The following is a 20671-nucleotide window of genomic DNA, read 5'->3' on the forward strand; positions in this document are numbered from 1 at the left end:
ATGCTCATTTACTTGTCTCAAAGTGGTGTACTGTAAATCCCTAGTTGATTTTTCATTATTTTTGTTATTTTCATAATATGATGCCATATTTAATCTAAAGGCTGTACATTCCATTGTTTTCCCAGGATTTGCGAGCAGATATTGAGTCCCGTGCTTCAGTTTATGAAAGCCTATTACAGTTAAATGAGTCACTATTCCCAACAGCTTCCAAACAGTGTGTAAAAGCAATAAAAGAAAAATTGGAAGAGCTGGATGAGAGGTGGAAAGCTTTACCACAAACTGTTGATAAAAGGTTTGTGCTTCAGAATTTTTTTAGATGTTAAATGAGAGTAACCAATATGCCAGATGAGGAATCTGGAGGGCTCAGGAACACTGCCTCCTTTTCCGAAACTGTATATTATCATATATTTAGATTTCAATTGTTTTGGTGATGAACATACATATTTTACTATTTGTAAAGGAGCTTAAATATTAGACTCTGGTCAATGATATCATCTTCTAGGTGCTTTATCAATATGATCATTTTACAATATAATGATCTTCTACATAGCATTTCATGTTGAAAATTGTGTAGAGAAATTTCTAAGGCCAACAGGAAGGTAAATGACAAGGCCTTTTTCAAGGTCAATGTTTAGAAGCCTGGTTCTGCTAGGTGCCGAGTACTCCTCTGGATACATTGCTCCTTTGAATTGTGTTCCTCTAAGCAGACTTGACCCTCACTTACTTTAGTGTAAGTTGAGCATGCTGTTACTCACCCCCTGCCTTAATTCATGAGACTTTCACCTTACATGCAGTGTTGCAGATGATAGGGCAAACAGAATTGCTATGTCTGAAAACTGAAGTTTAGCTTCCATCAATATAATTCTTTTTGCTGGGACTACCCCCATGAAGAAAAGTTAAAAAACATACCTTGATTCTTTGGGGCATTTTTAACAGTTTATATGAATAGAACAGTGGAAACAGGAAAGAGCCAATCCGATGCTTTCAAGTGTTATCTTATTCCCCAGTTGAGAAATCAACATGGCAGTCATCACATTTGTAACACAAATTAATGGTTCCTTCTTTCCTTCCACCTGGCATTGATTTTAATGCTGTCCAGTCAGCTGTGGTTTTGATTATAGGAAGTGATTAATTTACATCAAGTGCTTTCATATTTACATCTGATATCCTATAGGATCAACTTCCTTCAATCTCTTGTTGCTGAGCATGGGCAGTTTGATGAGCTCCTGCTCAGGTTTTCAGACTGGATTAAGCAGTTCCTTGCTGAACTACAAGCCACTTCAGAGATAAACACAGCTGATCAACAACTAGCTGCATCTCACAATAAGGTAAACTTTTGGATGTAAATATTAAAGACAGAGAAATTGTACAGTGCATTCAGCTAAATAGTCATCTAAAACTAGGATGAGGTCCTTTATTTGTTTGAAAAGCGATATGCTGTTGCAGTCACATACAGATTTCTGTTATTTGACCAGTTTAAAGCAAAACTGTAGCACTAAACTGTTCTTTCTGAAAACCCCTCAATAGGATTTGTTTTGCTTATAAGTTTAGTACTAAAATGTTTTCTGAGCTTTTGAGTGGAAGAAGAAAACCCATCCTTATTGTCTTTCTTTCCGATAGAACCATTCAATGGAAATCGAAAGTAGGAAAAAGCAACTACAAAGTCTGAAGGAACATGTAGATAAATTGTGTTCTTTCTGCTGCCCAGAGGACCAGCAGACATTGCAGGGAAAGACTGAAGATTGCTTTCAGATCTTCCAGGAGGCAAGTCAAATAACTAGCCAAAGACAAGAGGCTCTGGATCAGCTGCGGGTATTCCTGGAGCTCCACAGCGTTGCATCAGGAGTGCTCCACCAGCTGAGGCAGACAGTGGAGAAAACAGGAAATATGGATAAAGCCAAATCTGAATTACTGGAGAAGAAACTCAATGATGTTATTCAAGACCTTAACAAGCTGGAATCTGTTGCGATCAGTTTGGATGGTTCCCTTACTAAGGCACAATATCACCTAAAACACAGCATTTCTGAGCAGAGGACCTCCTGCAGGGCTGTGGTGGATAATCTGTGCTTGGAACTGGAAGCAGTTCAAAACCTTCTGGGAACCAAACAGAGTGAGGCAGAAGCTCTTGGAGCCTTGCGAAGATCTTTCACGGAACGTAAAGAACAGCTACTCAAGAGAATTGAAGATACTGAGGAAAAGGCTGACAAGGAGGGCATGAAGGAGGCAACACTGCAAGCCCTCCAGCAAAGGTAAAAACAATATTAATGCTTGAGATTGGCACTTCTCCATTTGTTTGAAGTCTGTAGACTTCTTATGATGCATTGGAGGCATGTGTGAGTTTTCTGCCTGGGTACCTTATTTCTTGCCAGAAATATATGAGTCCATATATCTACTTAAAAAAATTTTGAGAGTGAGTGAGCTGTTGGGATGGAGAGAGGACATGAGCAGAACACTTAGCAAGTCTCCCTTACCTTTTATATTGAAAGAACAGTCAAGAAAAACTTTGAGAAATTTGTTTTTTCCAAATGAATCCAAGCTCCAAGCAGGTATTGAAATGCCATATAACATGACTATCTCTACTCTTACAGAACTGAAGATTGTACATGTGCTGAAGGAATTGAAAACACTTACTATAATACAATATTAATCTAAATATTTGAGTATATTTCAGAGTCACTGTGTGAGGTGAAGGTATATATATATATCTATAGAATTGTATAACTGTATATGTATCAGAAAAAACACATTCTAAGCCCAGTTATAGCAGAAAAAAAGTCCAGATAGCACTGTTTTCTGAAGATATTGTAGGAAATGTTATAAAAAGGGAACTTTGTGTGCAGTAACAAAGTTTCTAACTTTGTTAGATCTAACAGCAACTGTTTCATTCTTCGTCTTCTTTTCTCTTGCAAAAAACGTGAAGATAAGTAAATTGGAAATCTGCCTTTTAACTTGCAGATTGAGGATCTTTAACCAGTTAGATGAAGAATTGAATTCTCACCAGCATGAACTCCAGTGGCTCATGGATAAAGCAAAACAAATAGCCCAAAAAGATATTACACTTGCTCCTGAGATCGACAAAGAGATAAATCGCCTAGAATCTCTGTGGGAGGATACCAAGAAAGTCATACACGAAAAGTAAGTAGATCTTAGACTTAAGGCGAGAAAGGAGAGGGATTTTTTAGTGGGGGAAGAGACCCAGTTATTTACATTTAATATTTTCTTGACATATTAATCCCAATAAAAAATAGGGCTTGTATGTTAAATTCTGAGTAGAAGATAAAATACAGTGTAAACCAGGATCTTTGTAACAGTTGTAATTATTCTGTTAATGAAGCCACAGATAGGTCTTCAGGGCAGTAGAGTACTTAGTTCTTAGGACAGTACTTAGTACTTACATGCTTTTCCTTGCATGTTATTGTTTACTACCCTGAAAGATAAGAAATCTGTATTGAGATTTCACTATCACTCCAACTAGCACATACTCTCCTTCTAGCATGTATTTCCCTTCTCTATTGGATGTGTGTTATTGAAAACCTATCCAGTGGTCCTAAATCATTCTTAGATTTCAGTCTTTCTGTCTGCTCAAGGGACCAGGCTCATAACAATCATTAGTGTATAATCAGTGATATAAGGCAGTTTTGTATATCAATGAAAGTTGAACTAAAGAAACAAAAGAAAGTTTCATTGTACCCTTTTCTTTGTCTTAGCTTTCTCTTTGTCATCTTTGAAGAAAACTTCTTCAAATGTTCTTTTTTAAATGTATATGGTGGAATTAATTGCTAGATTCATTCAGTACTACTCACACAGTACATCCTCAATGTACGTTCGTTTTGTCTAAGTGCAGAAGCAAATCGGTTCTAAGCCTGGCTAATATTTCATTGGGCACATGCAATTTGGTGATCCCCATGTAACTGCTGGGTTAGTGTACTGGAACAACAATTCAAGAAAAAATTTCATTTTTGCTGAAAAATGTTGGGTTTTTTTCCTTTGGTTTGTATACTGTACTGTTATTCTATTTTCTTGATTGAGACCATACAGACATTTGTAAATATGCTGCTGCTTAACCAGATCCATTTATGATTTTCCCTCTTGAAAATATGCTACATAAATTGCATTTCTGATGTTTTTTTCCCCACAGAATTTAGTCTGGTTTCTAGTGCATTTTTAAGAAATATATAAATCTGAACTAAGTGCAAGAAAAGGATAGCTTTGTTTAAAAATGTCTATTGCTCCTTTTTCTTAAATACTGCTGCTAATTTGTATTTCATGTTCCATGTTGCTGTGACCCATTTTTCTTATCTCTGGAAGTCCTTAATAACAATAAACCAAGTAATTTCCACCTACATGTGCCAGAAGCTAGACAGTACCAGCCTGCTAGTGAAGAAAACGTAAAGTAGCTGTCCCTGCCTTATAGATGCATTATTGATGGTAAATGAGTTGTCCAGTTTTCACATAGTGGGGTAGTTGTTGCCATCTTTATACCTAAAACTGAAAGATATTCAGGTACCTCATGATTCCTTTCTAATATAAAAATAATGTTATCTTTTGTTTAAATTATTAATTTAATTATAATCATTTTGAACTGTTTTCTTTCTCGTATAGAGCAGAAATAGGCTTTTCTGGAGAGGGGGTGGGAAAAAATATTAGCCCTGTTCTTAGCAGCAGATTATTCCTTTCTCAGTAGAATTACAGGTAAATTGAATGTAATGTTTTAGACTCAAAAGCATGCATCTGACAATTGGAGGACAAAGTATTCAAACTTATCTTGCATTGCTTTAGTCTTTACTTCTGCTTCTTTTTATCCCCCAAAATACTCCATGTTAAAGAAACAATTTAAGAAAAAAAAAAAAAAAAAGAGCTGAGTGCCAGCATCATTACAGTGTGCTTTCCAGTCAATATGCTAAACTCAAGCCATGAGAAGCTTGAATTCCAGTTTCAGTCTTTCTTTTGCTCATCAGTTGCTTTGATATTTGATCTATATGAGATGGCTATTCATATACTCTCTCTTCAGAGAGATGTTTTGTGATGTATGGACCCACAGTGATTTGTAAAACCTAAATAATAATATTTCCTTGGCTGCCCAAAACATGTTTAGCACTGCATCCTGATTTTCCCATGGTGAATTACTACGTTACATTCTCTTTCCTTCAGAAATATGACAACAAATCCTGCTAACATAGCCTTTTCACATTACAGAAAGGAGCAGTCCTGCATTCTTATCGATCTGATGAAGGAATATCAGAGCTTGAAGTCAACAGTAATGAAAGTCATAGACAGTGCTGACAGTGCTTCTGTGATCAAATCGATTTGGAAGGATCACGAAGATGTCAGGCGAGCTTTATCAAAGGTAATTTCATATATTCTTGTTTGAGGGATTTAAATGATCTTTGATTTAGATGGATTTTTCTGTTTGAAAGGTACCCTTGAGCTGCATTTAAAGTTCCTTGAATTTACTGTCGAATCTTGCCATGCTGATATTCAGGGTTAAAGTTGTACTAATATAGTCCTTTCAGCATTTTGGTGGGATCCATTAATGTGTATTTGATTGTTGCTATTTACAATTTTAACACCTAGAAATGCAAAAGGTGATTTATAGGGAAAGCATGTTATCTGCTCTTTATATAAAATACTTTGAGAATATATTCCTATCATAGTATGAGAGGATATTTCCAGTCAATATACTTCAATGTTTTTCCATATTGGGTAATTTTCTAAATAGATAAAAGTCAACAAAAGGAAAAGAATTGTACACATTTCTGATGACTGCAATTCTTATGTCTGCCACTTTCCCTAAGATGACTTATTACATGGGGTACAATGTTAGATACTGGCCATTAAACAGAGATAAGGAATTTGGATCCCTGCATTCCTTTCATTTCACTGGATCATATTTCTAAAATTCTAAATTCTGCTATCCATCAGCCTGTCAGCAAAAACAGTTCTGAGTGAAATTCCTTCCATTCATTCAAAGGGTAATTTCATTTGAAAACCTATTGAGTTCTTCATTAAAAATTCTTCAGTCAGATCTGTATAAACCTCATTCTAAACTGTGTGTATTTATGGCCTCTTTTTAACAGACATTTTAACTAGAATTGAAAGCCAGAGCAGACCTCACCAATCTAAGAAAGAAATGTGTGTAACTTCCACATGATTCTTCTCCTTATGTGAGCCTTGGGCTGGGGAGAATTCCCTGCTACAACAGTGGCCACATTTAGGCCTGAAGTAGTTGGAGCACAATAAATACTCCTACCATAATAGCACAACTCCTACCATAATAAAGTAGGCATGGTCACATGGCCGTACTGCAGCCAGATTAGTAGCTTATCTCTAATGCTGCTCCGTTATAATTGTTAAAGAAAAAAAGTATGAGATTCTTACTGTGATCCTTTCTCCATATGTTGTCAGCTCTTCAGTGATGGTTTTAAAGATTTCCCTATGCCTAGAATTGCAAACTGAAGATTTTGTCTAATTCTTCTCTGAACACATCTGTACTTTTGTTTTCCAGAGTAACTAGGAGTGACAGGTTTTACAATTCTAAATTTTGTTTGCAACACCCTCTGTTTACCCTGCTGTAATTCCAGAACTGAATTTAGTTACTAGCTAGTCAGTGATGACTTCTTATTATTCAATTTTAGACATGTAAAGTCTGAAGAATAGAAAGAATAGTAATAAAAAAAAGATTGCCTTCAGTCCCAAAAATAGCTGGTTACCAATGGGGAAAATTCAGATTTTGTTTATTCCCACTTGTGTGTTTTGTTTATAAGAACAATCATGCTATTTGATTATGCTCATGAGAAAACCATGTCAGTTGCTCTGTATTTTGTGGCATAGTTAAATATTAAAAGATATGCTGAATGATAGTAATCAAATGCATAATATACCACCGGGCAAGAGAATCCTGGAGAACTGGATTTTTCTTTCTTTTTTCAAGGCTTCATTAAACAAGCAAATATTTATGTCCACAGCATGAAGCTGCCAAGAACGATCTGAGTGATAAACAAAAAGACCTGGATACTTTCACCAACAAAGGAAAACATTTGTTAGCAGAACTGAAAAGGGTGCATAACTGTGACTCCACTGCAGTAAAAAAAGATCTGGACTGTACGGTGGACAAATGGCTAGATGTAAGTGTCTGGTCTTTATATGCTGAATACAGTTTTTAATTTGGGCTGGGTTACAGTTTTAATATTTTCTTAGAATCTTACAGTGCAATTGTTTGTAAAGCTTACCTTGAAGTATATCTCAAAGGCTTAACCAAAGTGATTTGGCATCCATTGTATGCACAAAGTTGTGACGTTCATTTTATAGATTTAAAACAATGTCTTATAACAATGTATGAATGTTACTAATATATATTTTCTCAGTGCACACTTCTGAGTATAAATTTGGATTGGATTCTCACCTAATGTATGCCCATATTATTTTATCCAAGTAAATTGGACTAGATAACTTAGGTAGTAAACTGTATTAAGCTACACCATAAAAGAAGTGAATATGTTGAAAAACACAACATTATAGCACAGCAACATAATATAAAAGCTAATATTTTACATTTTCATATTTATACTTCTTTATTAGCAAATTCCTACATTATGTAAGAAGGATAAATGTAGCTGTGTTTAAAGATAAAGCTTATTTAAACATAAAACTCTTTCCCAGTAAAAAATATACAAATTCTTAGAACCAGTCACATATGGGTTTTGTTAATTTTATAATCTGGATAACTAAATTGAAATTAGAATTAAGAATTTAGACCTAACTAAGAAAATTATTTTGCCTAGGCTTACTAATTATTTCTGATGCACTTGTCATACAACTGGCTGCAAAATAAAGAAATATAAAACTAATTTGTGAATGGTATTGATACATTCTTCTCTCCTAAAAGGTGTCTGAAAGAATTGAAGGCAACATCGACCAACTGGGTGTAAGCGTGTCTTTGTGGGATGACATCCTGAAAACTGGAGATGAAATGGATGGATGGTGCACTAAGTGCATTTCTCAACTGAATGAAGGCATCAGCAACCTGAGTAACAGTCAGAGAATGGAGGGCTTCCTGAAGGACTTCCAGGTGCTTACTCATAAATCAGTGATAAGCATGTTCTGGACAAAAATCTCAAGTGATATCAGGCTGTGCTGTTGTAGACCACCATGTCCCCTGTTCAAGCAGTGGCTAGCTGACAGCATTACAGACCTTTTTTGAAGCTGTTTGCTTCTGACAGAAACAAGAACGGCTCATCTTTTACTAAATTTAAGCTCCCTAGTTATTTTGGTTCTAGCAGGACATGATAATGTGTTCTTACAAGCACAAAAATTTTAAGAAGCATGGCATTGGATTTAACTCTCTTCCAGTAGAAATTAATGGAAATTTAGACAACTTCAACTGAAGTTAAGCAAAAAATGAGTAATTTCTAAAATCTCATATAAGAATGTAGATTCTCTAGACAATAAAAAATATATGCTGAACTGGAGAGCAAATTTTAAAGTCACCTTCTAATTTACTAATTTCTGTAAGATGAGATCTTCCTTTTCTGGATACTGTTAAACTGTTTTAGAAATCTAGCCAATGTTCAGGATGTATTCTGCCTCTATTGGCTTAAAATATACAGCAGATCAGCCATATTCTACTTCATTTGAAATAGGTGATGTCCTCACAAAGATGCACAATGAACATATACAAGTAGTATGACAGAATGTGAAATGGTGCTAAATCAGTATTTTGCTCAGGATAAGCTTTATCTAACATCTTTCTGATTAGTATAGCGATCAGACCACCTAAATTCATTGCTATTAATACCCAAACCACAGGTGTACCTGATTCACAACAGGGCTAGAATAGCGGAAGACATGAGCACTGTGTGTACATTTGCAGTCACAGAATTCATAGTCCATAATACTTTTTTTGCACTTTCTTTTGTGAAGGCAAGCGGAAAGGCAGATCACTGACAGAAGGGTCCTGCCACTTCAGCAATCAGAAATATATGAGCATGGACAGAAATAATTAGGGTACCTTTTATATGGTCCATAGCAGTGGTTTCTTTCTTGATCAGTCACCTAATACTATATCCTCCTTAGCACAAAATACCCCCTGAGGATTCTTCTGGGGCTACCTGAACTTCTACCATTCAGGGCAGATGTTAAATGAAGCAATTTAATCCTAAAATCCACTGTCCAATATTTTAATTGGAGTGATCTGTTTGAATTTTTTTGAAAAGAAAGTTTGGGTAAGACGATACAGGCGCCAATTACTTGCCTAATACTTCAGAACTACAATTATATAAATTATGATTTTCTCTTTCACTTTTCTATCATTTTTTAGAAAGTAGAATCTTTTTTTATAACTTGGATCTATATGACCACAATAAATACAAGGCCCAGATATGTCAATGAACATATAGCAGCATTTTTAAATTCCCTTTTAAGGTTAAAATTTATTTGTGGCTAATTTTTTTCAGAGAGCTCGTTTCCTTGTAATAAAAACCAGAGAGCACATGTATTATACTCTGCATGCCATTAAGTGGAACCTAACAACCACAGTAGATTTTTCCAGTCGAATAAACAATGACATTCCCATCTTTATTCAGCCAGTTTTAAGAAAATAAAGCTGTTAGCGCATTTTAAGTGCTAAAAATGTGTGTGGTTATTTTAATGGATGGGAAAAAAATCTCTGAACTGAGTCGAATAAAGGAAAAGAGATAGGAGATTTTTAGAGAAGAAAACTAATAGAACAAGTGTTTTCCCTCTGGTTGCTAAACTGTTTACATTTTCTTTCATTTTTGCAATTGATGGTGCATCCTTCTGAAGATCTAAAACCTTCTTTTAGTTTGGTATGAAACTTTGATCACATCTCTTTTACAGTCTGAAGTCAAGGATAATGAACTGAAGTTGGAGCAGCTTAGTTCCAAAATTTCAGATCTCAAAGAACTGACCCATAGCCAAGAGCCTCCTGCAGATCTCCAGGTAAAATAAAGATATTGGTAATCACAGACTGTGCTCAAATGACTAAGAGGAAACTCCTCCTGAAATTTCCGTCTTTCATGTACTGCCTTTTTCTTTCAAGGTGACAGATACAGCATTATTTATATGTATCGTGACTATTCTTCGTTCATATTTCTTGAGTTAACTTTGTTTTTTTCTCAAAAAAGTATGCCAAAAGTAATTGCACATTAGAGTTGTGAATGTATTTTTAACTTGATTGAAATAGAGTAAATAGTTAATAGGTAAATAGTAAATAGAGTAAATAGTTAATAGTTAATAGTAAATAGGTAGCTGATGAGATATGAGACAGATAATACTCCCTATACTGCATAACATTAAGCCATATCATATGCGAGTGCATACATTGTTTGCGTCTTTCAAAGAATTATAATGCAGTAAAATATGTTCATTTGCTTTATCAAACCAAAAGTATTCTTTAGTGGATGGAAATTAGTGCACTGACCTACATGTTACAAGAGAGGGGTAAAACATGAACGCTGATGGTGAGCTGTTGAACTTTTATTATTGGCCATATTATAGGGCAGATGCAAAACCAACGTATGACTATTTTGGATGTTTGATTTCCAATGGAAATTGGTATGTGAGATTAATCATTTTCAATGTGAGAAGTTTTAAAGGACAAGCTGACTTCTGCCATTTCCACAGGCAGGGAAATAGCTCAATAGATATTTATTTCAAAACCATTTATCAGATTTTAACAGAACTTAACATAACACTCAAGCCTTCTCCCCGTTTTGCTGTGACCATATACATAAGCCTAAATTACTAATTAGATATGGGTCAAGAACCCTACAGTATAGAGATTTACAAATTATATGGAACTGCTTATGTTCTCCCAAATTTCTTCCTTTACGTGAGAGGTTCAGAAAATTTGGGTTTATTCATATGTTTCATAACAAATATCTGTCCATTTATAGAGTGAAATTTAGAGCAAATTATTTTGCAGACTATCACTTTTAACCAACACACACCTATTTCCAACTACTAAATATGATAAATACAATAAAAGTATTTAAAGCAGACCTATAATAAAATAATTGTTAATATATAAATGCAAATTTGAAACTAAAGCCTCAAAAACTAAGCATAAATCCCCAAATTATTTTCCAACAATCAAATGCTAAATAAACTCAGCATGATCAGTTCATATCCTAAGAACATAAACAATTCCTTAATAGAATTTGCAGTAATTTCTCATGTATAAACACAATCCTGTTATGACTGATTTGATTTACTTTTTATTAGTAATATGTGCACAGCTAACATCTACTATAAGTTTTTGTCTTCAATTTTAACCTGCCTTACACTGAGATACTTTAAGCCTCGGTGCTCTTAAATCTCACCAATTGATATTTCTTTTTATGGAGCTAGTTGTGTTTAGGTCATGTTCTGTATATATGGAAAATTTGAAAAGGAAAAAAAGATCGACTATTTAGTTTTTCAGAAGTGGATAATAACTTCAACAGTTTGCAGTCTGGCTTTTTATAAGTTAGTAACCGTTCTTTGGATTACTGTATCTCTAAGACATAATCCTGAATCGTTGATATTTTGTATTTATGTAAGTATCTTTAGTTGCTGATGTAAAGAGAGAAAAATGATCAGTGTGTCACTTTACTACCTTCCATTTTTTCAATAAAACTTTTCCATAATAAATGTTTTATCTAAATGCTTTAATACATAACATTTTGCTTTTAGTTTATAGAATCAGACTTGAGGCAGAAGTTGGATCACGTCAAAGAAATGTCAGAAACAGCAAAAGAGACACTGAAAGATTTCAGTGCTCAGAAGATGCAGTTACAGAAGTCTATTGATCAGATGACAGACTGGTTAATGGAAGTGGAAGAGACTCTGTTAAGCTGCGCACGTGAACTGGATCCTGAAGCTCTAAGTAAAGTGAAGGTCAGTGCTGAAGAAAATGAATATGCTTTTTCTTATGCAGTGATCTTTGGGGTTTTATCAGAGTTTTTGCTAAGCATTGTACTTTATTTTCATTTGATAAAAAATAAGTATCTCCTACACAGCTTCTAGAATATTAGCAAATAATAGAGTGATGCTCTTTAAGAAGTTCTACCAATGAACAAAAGTTCTGATCTATTAACATTATACAAACCTTTTAGAAAATTATAATGAATGATATGGTATTTGTTGTGACAAGAACCGGTTTTGTTACATTGAACTCTATAGTCATTACTCCAGCATGTTTACAAGTCCATTGACTCCCTTGCAATATAAATTATGAACTTATAACTCACCACAGTAAAAGAGCCTGGACTGAACTCAATCTTAACACAAAATTCTACCTCAGAAGTCCTTAGTGCTCATATATAGTAATTCTTTTTTCTACATCCTAGGGCTCTCTTGATTGCATACAATTATGCACATCATACCATGACAAACCACATAGAGATTTTTTCAGTGTGAGTATGTTAACATTGACATACTAGCCAATTCAAATTTAATTTTCAAGCAAATATTCCTCTCTAGTCAGATGAAAGCTCCCTTTCATTCAGAAGTCCCACCAAACACCAGTGTCAGGTTGCATCTCACCTTCAGAATTTGCTGAAAATAACTATTGCTATTCAATATGCCTTGAAATTTATTTACTTAACTTTTAAGAGTAGTAAACCATGAGAAACAGCATTTTTCACATTTCTGTGATGGCTTTTCAGTTTCAAGGTTTCATCTCACTTGGAAAATTCAGGAAACATGCTCCAGTACTTCTTCCCTCCATTGTGTCTACGACTTGCAATAGACCATAGGAGGATACAGCATATGGGAGGAGCAGGAGTGCTTGAGGAAAAGAGAGGGCTCTCTTGTTTCTTTACAAATGGCATATTTGTATTGTAACTTCATTTTCAGGAAACACAAAAAGACCTTCAGCTTCAGCAGAGCAGCATTGACTCAATCCGTGAGAACCTCAACAGCCTGTGTCGCAAATACCATTCTGTAGAGCTGGAAACTCTTGGTGGCACTGTCACTTCATTAATAAAGAAGTATGAAGGTGTGAATCTGCTGTGTTCCAGAACCCAGGCCAGCATGCAAGAGTCCTTGGAAAAACATTTCCTCCGTGAGTCTTCAGGCTTGTTAATATGAACCGTTAGCCATGAATCATTCGGGAGTCTGCCAGAGTTTCCAGTGATGTCACTTGCAATTACAACTTTATTTTTGTATGGAGCCTTTTAAAAAGCCCTGTTACAAAATGTTCATTTGATAACTGCTACAAAAAAAAGCATTTTACAAAAAACAGAATTCAACTTTAAACACGTAATATGCATGAAAGGCAAGCTCAACGTGACCTTTCTTCACTCTTGGTATACATCTCTATTGCATACGTACACTTAGTGTATTTGCCATAAAAAGATGTATATAACCAAATGGAGATGTTTATAATGTAAAAGTCCCCATCTGAAGTATTCCCTGGGCTCCCTGGATAGTCAGTGGAAAGTAGGCAATTTTTAATCTTATAAATTAAAATAATAATCTAGATATTATATAACATTAAATTGGGACATATCATGGACTGAAAATACCTGTCTTTTCCCATTGACTATAAAGCGGAGCCTATTGTGACTGTTCAAACTTGGATGTTTACAGTGGAAACATCTAACTTTTTGTGAAACAAATCCCACTCCCCAAGGTCATTGAAGGCAATGAGACTCATCCTTTTAGCTTTTAAACACTGTTCCTGAAGGATAAAAGAATTGTGGAAGACAGCTGTATAGTATCATGGATAATGCTGCTTCCTAACAAGTATTCTCTTCTCTATATTTTTTTTATTAAATAAGATTCTATGCAAGAATTCCAGGAATGGTTTTCTGGTGTGAAGGCTGCAGTAAAAGAATCATCTGACAGGTCTGGAGACAGCAAAGCCATAGAGGCAAAGCTACATGACTTGCAGGTATAGTGAACAAATTAAAAAACAGTAATTAGCAATTAACTACATGTATCCAATTATATCTCTAAAATAATTCATAGATGCTATCATATTTATTGGTTTTGTTTCCAAAAAGGTAATGTAAGGATGTTTTAAGAGGGCAATATGTACTATAGAAGGAATACAGTGAAACTGTGTTCACTTTTCTGAGATCAGAATTAAATTTCTGGAAGGTTTATGTGTAACAAGTATTCTTGTTTCTGATTTTTAATCTTTTTTTCTTTTTTTTTCCCTTTTTTTCCTTTTCCTGCTTTTTCTTACAGTATTGCTTATTCATTCTTTCAGTCTTATTCATTCAGTCTCATTCAGTCTTTCAGTCTATTCAGTCTAAACACTGATACGTTAAAGCTTATCTGTGTAGATTTTCAATGAGACAGAACACAAATAGCAGACACCTACTGCAAACATCCCTAATTCCTGAAATGTATAACCTCCTCAGGACATGACTAAACTATGCAGAGAAAGACCTTGAAATCAAATAGGAAAATTGAGCTCTGTGAATTGTAGCACCACTTAATAAAATTTTATTTGAACTACCTGCTTAGAATTTTTTTCCATGGCTAGACATGGCTCTCATCTTATTGGGGAAATCTGACCTCTTCTAATAGAAATATTGCTTATCTTTAGTTATTGATTCACGCATGTTTAAACTGTGTTTCATTACACAGAGTGTGCTGGATTCTGTTAGCGACGGACGGAACAAGTTAGATGCTGCCTGCAAGGAAGGAGAAAATTTGTATGCTTGCTTACCCAAACCAGTTGTAAGCCATATTCAGGAGCAAATAGCAAAGTCTAACCAGAACTTCCAGGAATTCCTCAACCAGTGTCTGAATGATAAGAAGGCCCTGGAAGCTTGTGCCTCACACCTGGGAAGGTGAGTAATACCAGTAGTCACAGATGGACTGCATGAAATTGTCCGGCTTCAGAAATACATGCCACAATTTGAAATTGTTTTCAGTTACTCAAGTCCTGTTTGTTTTTTCCTTTGGAAATATTTACAAGAAAATTAATTTCTCTGCTAAAAACAAAGCAACAGGTCTTGCATGATTTGGTTACAGAATGGAAGGTCAGGATCATATATGCAGAAGATCTGTGTAGCTCATGCAATCCCAACTCAGCAGCTGGGATCTCAATAATTTAAATGCAATTTCCTGGAAGAAAAAGGTGTGATGAATTTTCAAGTTCTGTCCTGGGGTTTGACAACAGTATGCTTCTTACACAGCATGCGTCTGTCCTATCCTATTCCAGATGGACATATTTCCTAAGGAGCTAATAAAAAAACCACCCTTTAATTATTACTTGGGACTGGAATTTTTGGAGTTCAAATATTTTTAGGTATAACTAGATTCAAAGCTGTTGCTAATTGAAAGCAATGTTAGTGTAGCAGTAATGGGTAAAACAGCAAGATGAGATGGTGTGCCTTCATGTAAGGAAAAGGTTTTCAAACTTAGGGCCAGAACTTGTTTTTGCTGAGTTCTGAGTGCTTGAAATTCCAGCTACGTTCTGTTGAAGAAATTAAAAGCACATCACTTCAGGTGTTGTAAGTGTCAATACAGAGTTAAAGCCCATTTTTACCCATTTTGTAATTTTAGACTAAATCATTATAAGGATTTAGAAAAAGCTTTCTTTTTGGTCTGCCTTTATTGCATCTAGTAATATATAAAAGCACTGTCACTTTAAATTTTTCTTACTGTAGTTCCCATGATTTTGCTGAACATTTTTAGAGAGCTGCTGAATATTTTTAGATTAGTAGTCACTGTGCAATTATGTTTTGTGTACAACTCTTATTCTTGAAGTATGAAATTGATATGTAGCTTTATTTTCCTGGTCTTGTGGATATTGAAAGAACTGAATTAACTTCCTACGAACTTTACTCCACCTGAGAAATATTTTTAAGGGAGTATTTATCTGTTCTGTAGCTTTGAAGATCAGCACAAGAAACTTGGCCTGTGGATACATGACATGGAAGAAAGAATAAGCACAGAAGCATTAGGAGAGTGCAAACAGCTTATTCCTGAGAAGAAAAAGGAGGTACAGAAAGTGGAGAAGTTCCTGGAAGAGTTACTGAATTCAAGGTAGTATGAAATACATTTCCTAAAATACTCTCACTTTTTCATCTGCTAAGGCAACAGTGTTGGGGTAAAATGTGTTTGTGAAAGATAGAGAAAGGTGTTGCAACATACTCTGTGGAAAGAGGCTGAATCCAGATACTTCCAGTTTTAAGGAAATTGGAATTTGAAGCCAACTCCAAAATTTGATGTTGATACATTTTTCATTAAGAAAAGCTTATCTTACTTCATTAATAAATGGAAACTGAAAAATATCATCTAAAAAAAATAAATCTTAAAAATATTCCTTGTGAAAGTAATAGTAAAAATTGCACTTATCAGTATATTTATTTTAAATCTTTTTTTCTCTTTCTGTCCTGCGACACTGAGATCCAAACAGGTTAGCAGAGTCCCCTTTCCCATATGGCTAACTTTATAAAAGAGCTCAAATAACATCCATGTTGGCTGTGAAATCTTTCTAGAATTTAGACTTAGCCAACAGATGATGAAGTAATTGCCTTTTTTAGTACACAGTGGTTTTTCATATTCTTTTTTTATTAGTAGTAGGTTAGTGGAGACAGAACAGAAATAGCAGTCAGTTGTTCAAGCCTCACAGCATGCTAAAAGGAAACACCCAGTCTCTACCTATCCCCTGGAGACTGATGCAAGACATTTTGGTCTGATGTAAATTCCATGTAATCACAGGGTATGAACAAGGGTGATCCAGTAGATTGAGATTAACTGAGGCTGTACAAACCCAGATTTTTAATCTCTTTTACTGACCCTTGTACTGAACACCAGAGTCAGTGTCTAATACTGGACAAACAGCCTGACCTTTCCAGCATGACTTCCTATCTGTCAAAGACTATAAACTTCTTAGAAGATTTGACAGATACAAAAAGGTAGCAGTTCATATAGAAATGGAAAGTCTGACAGACAAAAAGAAAATTAAGACAATTTTTAATTCAAATGTGCAACACAAAGATTTCACTGTGATCATTTTGAGCACCAAAATCTGCAAGAAATGGCAGTGTACATGGGTAAAGATATTAATCAATACACACTGCTTATATTTCCTTTCATTCTCTCCCAGCTAATTTTTCTGTTAACTATGAACTCTGTCACTGGTGGAGTAGATGATTATGTCAGCAACCTTCATAACTTCTGATAATTGCTGTACCAGTATCAGGGTTATTGTCAGCGTTATTGGAGGTTATTATCAGGTTATTGGAATGGGCTGCCCAGGGAAGTGGTTGAGGCACCACCCCTGGAGGTGTTTAAAAGACGGGTTGACATAGTGCTTAGTGACATGGTTTAGTGATGCGGTGTTTTGTTTTTGTCAGAGTTAGGTTGATGGTTGGACTAGATGATCTTAAAGGTCCCTTCCAACCTAGACAGTTCTATGATTCTATGATACTATATGATTTCTGAAACTGATTTTCAGTCTCAATATTTTCTTTCAGGGAATCTTTTGACAAGCTGTCCCAAATGGCACAGGCTTTAAACGAAGAAGGACATGGTGCAGGGAGAGAAGTGCGCCTGGCCTCTCAACATCTCACCAGCTATCAAAATATGGTCAAAACTGTCAAGGAGAAGCTACGAACATGTCAGCTTGCACTCCAAGAGCATCTCACTTTGGAGGAGGCATTACAGAGTATGTGGTCATGGGTGAAAGAGGTTCAAAATAAACTGGCATCTTCAGAGAGCACTGTTGGTAGCAAAGCAACACTAGAGAGAAGACTGGCACAAATTCAGGTAAAGAAGGATTCAACTAGAGAATACACATGAAGTTTAACATTGGGTGTGGGCTACATCAGTGGATAATGAATATTTTTTTGTATTTTATTCTTTTTACGCTTATGAAGGAGAAGATTAGAATTTAAGGTGATAGTGACAAATTAGGAGCTGGAGTTTGAAAAACAGGGTGAAGATTAATGGAGACAGTGCCAGGTATTACATTTAATAAGGAATAACAAACTATAAAAATGCGCATTGGGGTTCAAAAAGCTTTCTAATGGAGGGGAAGCCTGGAAATAATTGACAAAAAGAGGCTGTGACATAGCCGTCACAGGAGGTCTTCAGGAACAGGTTAGGCAAGCTTCTTATTAGGAAGCCATAGGCTTTCTGGAGATATCTTCTAGCTATGTGGTACTGTACTTCTGTGTAGTGCTTGACCTACTCATTGTCTACTGCAATGTGAAGAACATTTCAGGGTGACCAATGCAGTGAAAAAACCTGTATGGCTGCGGGGAAAACTGCTGGCTCACTTGTACATAGCAAGGTACTTAGAAGAAATGGTGCCTAGGAATTCATAGTAGGCATGGCTGTCAAGGATAAATGAGCTCATAGAAGATGGTGTCCACTGTTGAAAGAATAACAGCTTTCATCTCAGCAAATTGCATTTGATATTTTGACTTACTTTGCCTCACAGGAGATCCTCTTACTCAAAGGTGATGGTGATGTTAAACTGAACATGGCCATTGGCAAAGGGGAGCAAGCACTTAGAAGCAGCAATGAGGAAGGACAAAAGGTGATACAAACCGAGCTTCAGACACTGAAGGACGTGTGGAATGACATCATTAGCACATCAGTGAACTGGCAGAGGTAAAACTCCTTGGAAAACACAGGTCAGACCCTGCCACCTTTGCTTACAAAGAGTGGCACCTTAAAGCACATTCGTTGCAAAGGTGATTTCTTCTTGCCTTAACCTTGGTGGAAATGGAAAGGTTTTCTTACTGCCTGTGTGAGAATATTGTATGCATTAGAAGGCCTCCATCATCTCTGTTCTAGACAGACTGATGTTTCTCTGTTTCTCAGTACTGATAGTTTCTGGACTTCTTTCATCCTTGTTTCTTTTTCAGGGGATTGCAGACTGTCACTACTTTATCTACATTATTCTTAAAAGATAACTGAAAATGGGCTGACCTCTTGCTGTATTTGAGATCTTATTAGTTCTGAATAGAATATCGGTACTTTCCATTTCCTTCATACAACACTCTTCTTAATCCACTCGAGAATGAGATTTTCCTTTCTTCCCAACAGTGTCATATTGTTGAATTTTGTTTACTTCTTTATCCTCTACTATCTCCAAATGCTTTTTCACAGTATTAAGTCTAGACAGTTATCCCCAATTTTGTGTTGGCATATCTGATTTTTCCTTCCTAAGTAAAGCATTATTTTCAACATCAAATTCCATCTTTTTTAAATTTCTTTTAAGAACATCTGACACTTAAATCCTGTTGTCCAACTAGCTGCAGCTGCTTCCTGGTTGCTTTCTTCTGTGGGTTTTAAAAGCACTCTCTGTTCCATCATCCCAGTCATTACCAGTTAGAAATGGCCCCTTGATGAACTTCTGCATGATCATACTTCCTTAGTTCTCTAATGAAAATAAAGTTTTCCCTGCATAAGAAAACTCAGAGATCTGCATCAGAGATGTCATAGATCTGTACTGTAGGTAATCTGAGTGCTAGGGTAACTGGGTCCTAAATATCAGCTGTCAATAGTGGGAGCCATGATATAGGTAAATTGGAAGTTTTAAATTGAAAGTGGTGCCACTTTCTTACTTCAAAATTTTAATATAATTATATGTAGAAAATTATAATGGGCTGCCTTTAAGATTTCACTCTAATTTCATCCATTTTGTGTCATAAAATATTATTTACATTAGGCTATGCCATTACATTTTGAATTAAATCCTTTACCACACTCATGTCTATCATTAAATCCAGTGGAATGAGAATTACTTTCCTCAACACAAATCCCAGAGAAATCTGGTGATCTACTAGGAGTAGCAGAAGCGAGTATTTCTTCTAAATTGTAAATGAGACTATCTGTAATTGATTTTTTCTTCCAAAACTTGCCAGAATATCTCTTAATCTCTTAATAATTTCATAGATTGCTGTACGTTTTATTACTCTGACTATAAAGAACTCCAGTAATGCTCTATATTTTACTTTGCTGGACAGACACTGAAATGTGATTTTCATTAGTCCAAGACAGACAGATTGTTCATGAAACCTGTAACAGGAAAGCAGCTGTATCAGGTTATATGCAGTAGCCCAAAGAACACGGAAATTCTAAAATAGCCTGGATGTAAGTCGACACAGAAAACTAAAGCAAGATGGAGGAAAAAGCATATTCTAAACATCTTATACATAGCTACAGACAGTGTAAGAATTAAGGTATAAGCAAACTTTTTTTTCAGACTTTTCAAAAGTTCTCATCTGTACTGTGTATGTTTCTTTTAATGTAAGCTGCCTAGAGACTGTCATTAGCCAGTGGAATGAATATCTGGAAAGGAAAAATCAGCTGGAGCAGTGGTTAGAGAAACTGGATCACAAAGTGGAACAGCCTTTAGAACCACAGATTGGTCTGAAGGAGAAGTTTGCTCAGCTGGACCACTTCCAGGCTATTGTTTCTGAGATAGAGGATCACTCTGGTGATTTACAGCAACTCACTGAAAAAGCTGCAGAACTGTATGAAAAAACAGAGGATGATTCTTTTGGAAAAGCAGCTCAAGAAGAACTAAAAACACAGTTTAATGACATCACTACTGTAGCTAAGGTAAGACAAAGGCCAAGGTCTCCATTTAAAGTAAGTAAAATGTTTAAACATCTGTACATAAGGCTAAAATTTTGTTTTTCGTAATTTTTTAGTAATTAAAGGATTGACTTTGAATATTCTTGCTTTTTGT

General features: G+C 35.5%; 1 protein-coding gene across 1 annotated transcript in view; it reads left to right on the plus strand.

Annotated features, from left to right (window-relative positions):
- SYNE1 (spectrin repeat containing nuclear envelope protein 1) overlaps positions 1-20671 on the plus strand; it is a 255963-nt gene that overhangs the window by 73111 nt on the left and 162181 nt on the right. Inside the window, exons 37-52 of the mRNA XM_074162789.1 lie at positions 126-292; positions 1175-1328; positions 1621-2249; positions 2956-3135; positions 5197-5347; positions 6966-7124; positions 7886-8068; positions 9856-9957; positions 11692-11895; positions 12856-13063; positions 13782-13894; positions 14599-14804; positions 15850-16005; positions 17442-17733; positions 18410-18582; positions 20232-20541. Coding sequence (XP_074018890.1) covers positions 126-292; positions 1175-1328; positions 1621-2249; positions 2956-3135; positions 5197-5347; positions 6966-7124; positions 7886-8068; positions 9856-9957; positions 11692-11895; positions 12856-13063; positions 13782-13894; positions 14599-14804; positions 15850-16005; positions 17442-17733; positions 18410-18582; positions 20232-20541 — 3387 coding nt within the window. The remainder of the gene's footprint in view (positions 1-125; positions 293-1174; positions 1329-1620; positions 2250-2955; positions 3136-5196; positions 5348-6965; positions 7125-7885; positions 8069-9855; positions 9958-11691; positions 11896-12855; positions 13064-13781; positions 13895-14598; positions 14805-15849; positions 16006-17441; positions 17734-18409; positions 18583-20231; positions 20542-20671) is intronic.

The sequence above is a fragment of the Numenius arquata genome, chromosome 2 (assembly GCF_964106895.1).
Source record: "Numenius arquata chromosome 2, bNumArq3.hap1.1, whole genome shotgun sequence".
NCBI classification, from domain to species: Eukaryota; Metazoa; Chordata; class Aves; order Charadriiformes; family Scolopacidae; genus Numenius; species Numenius arquata.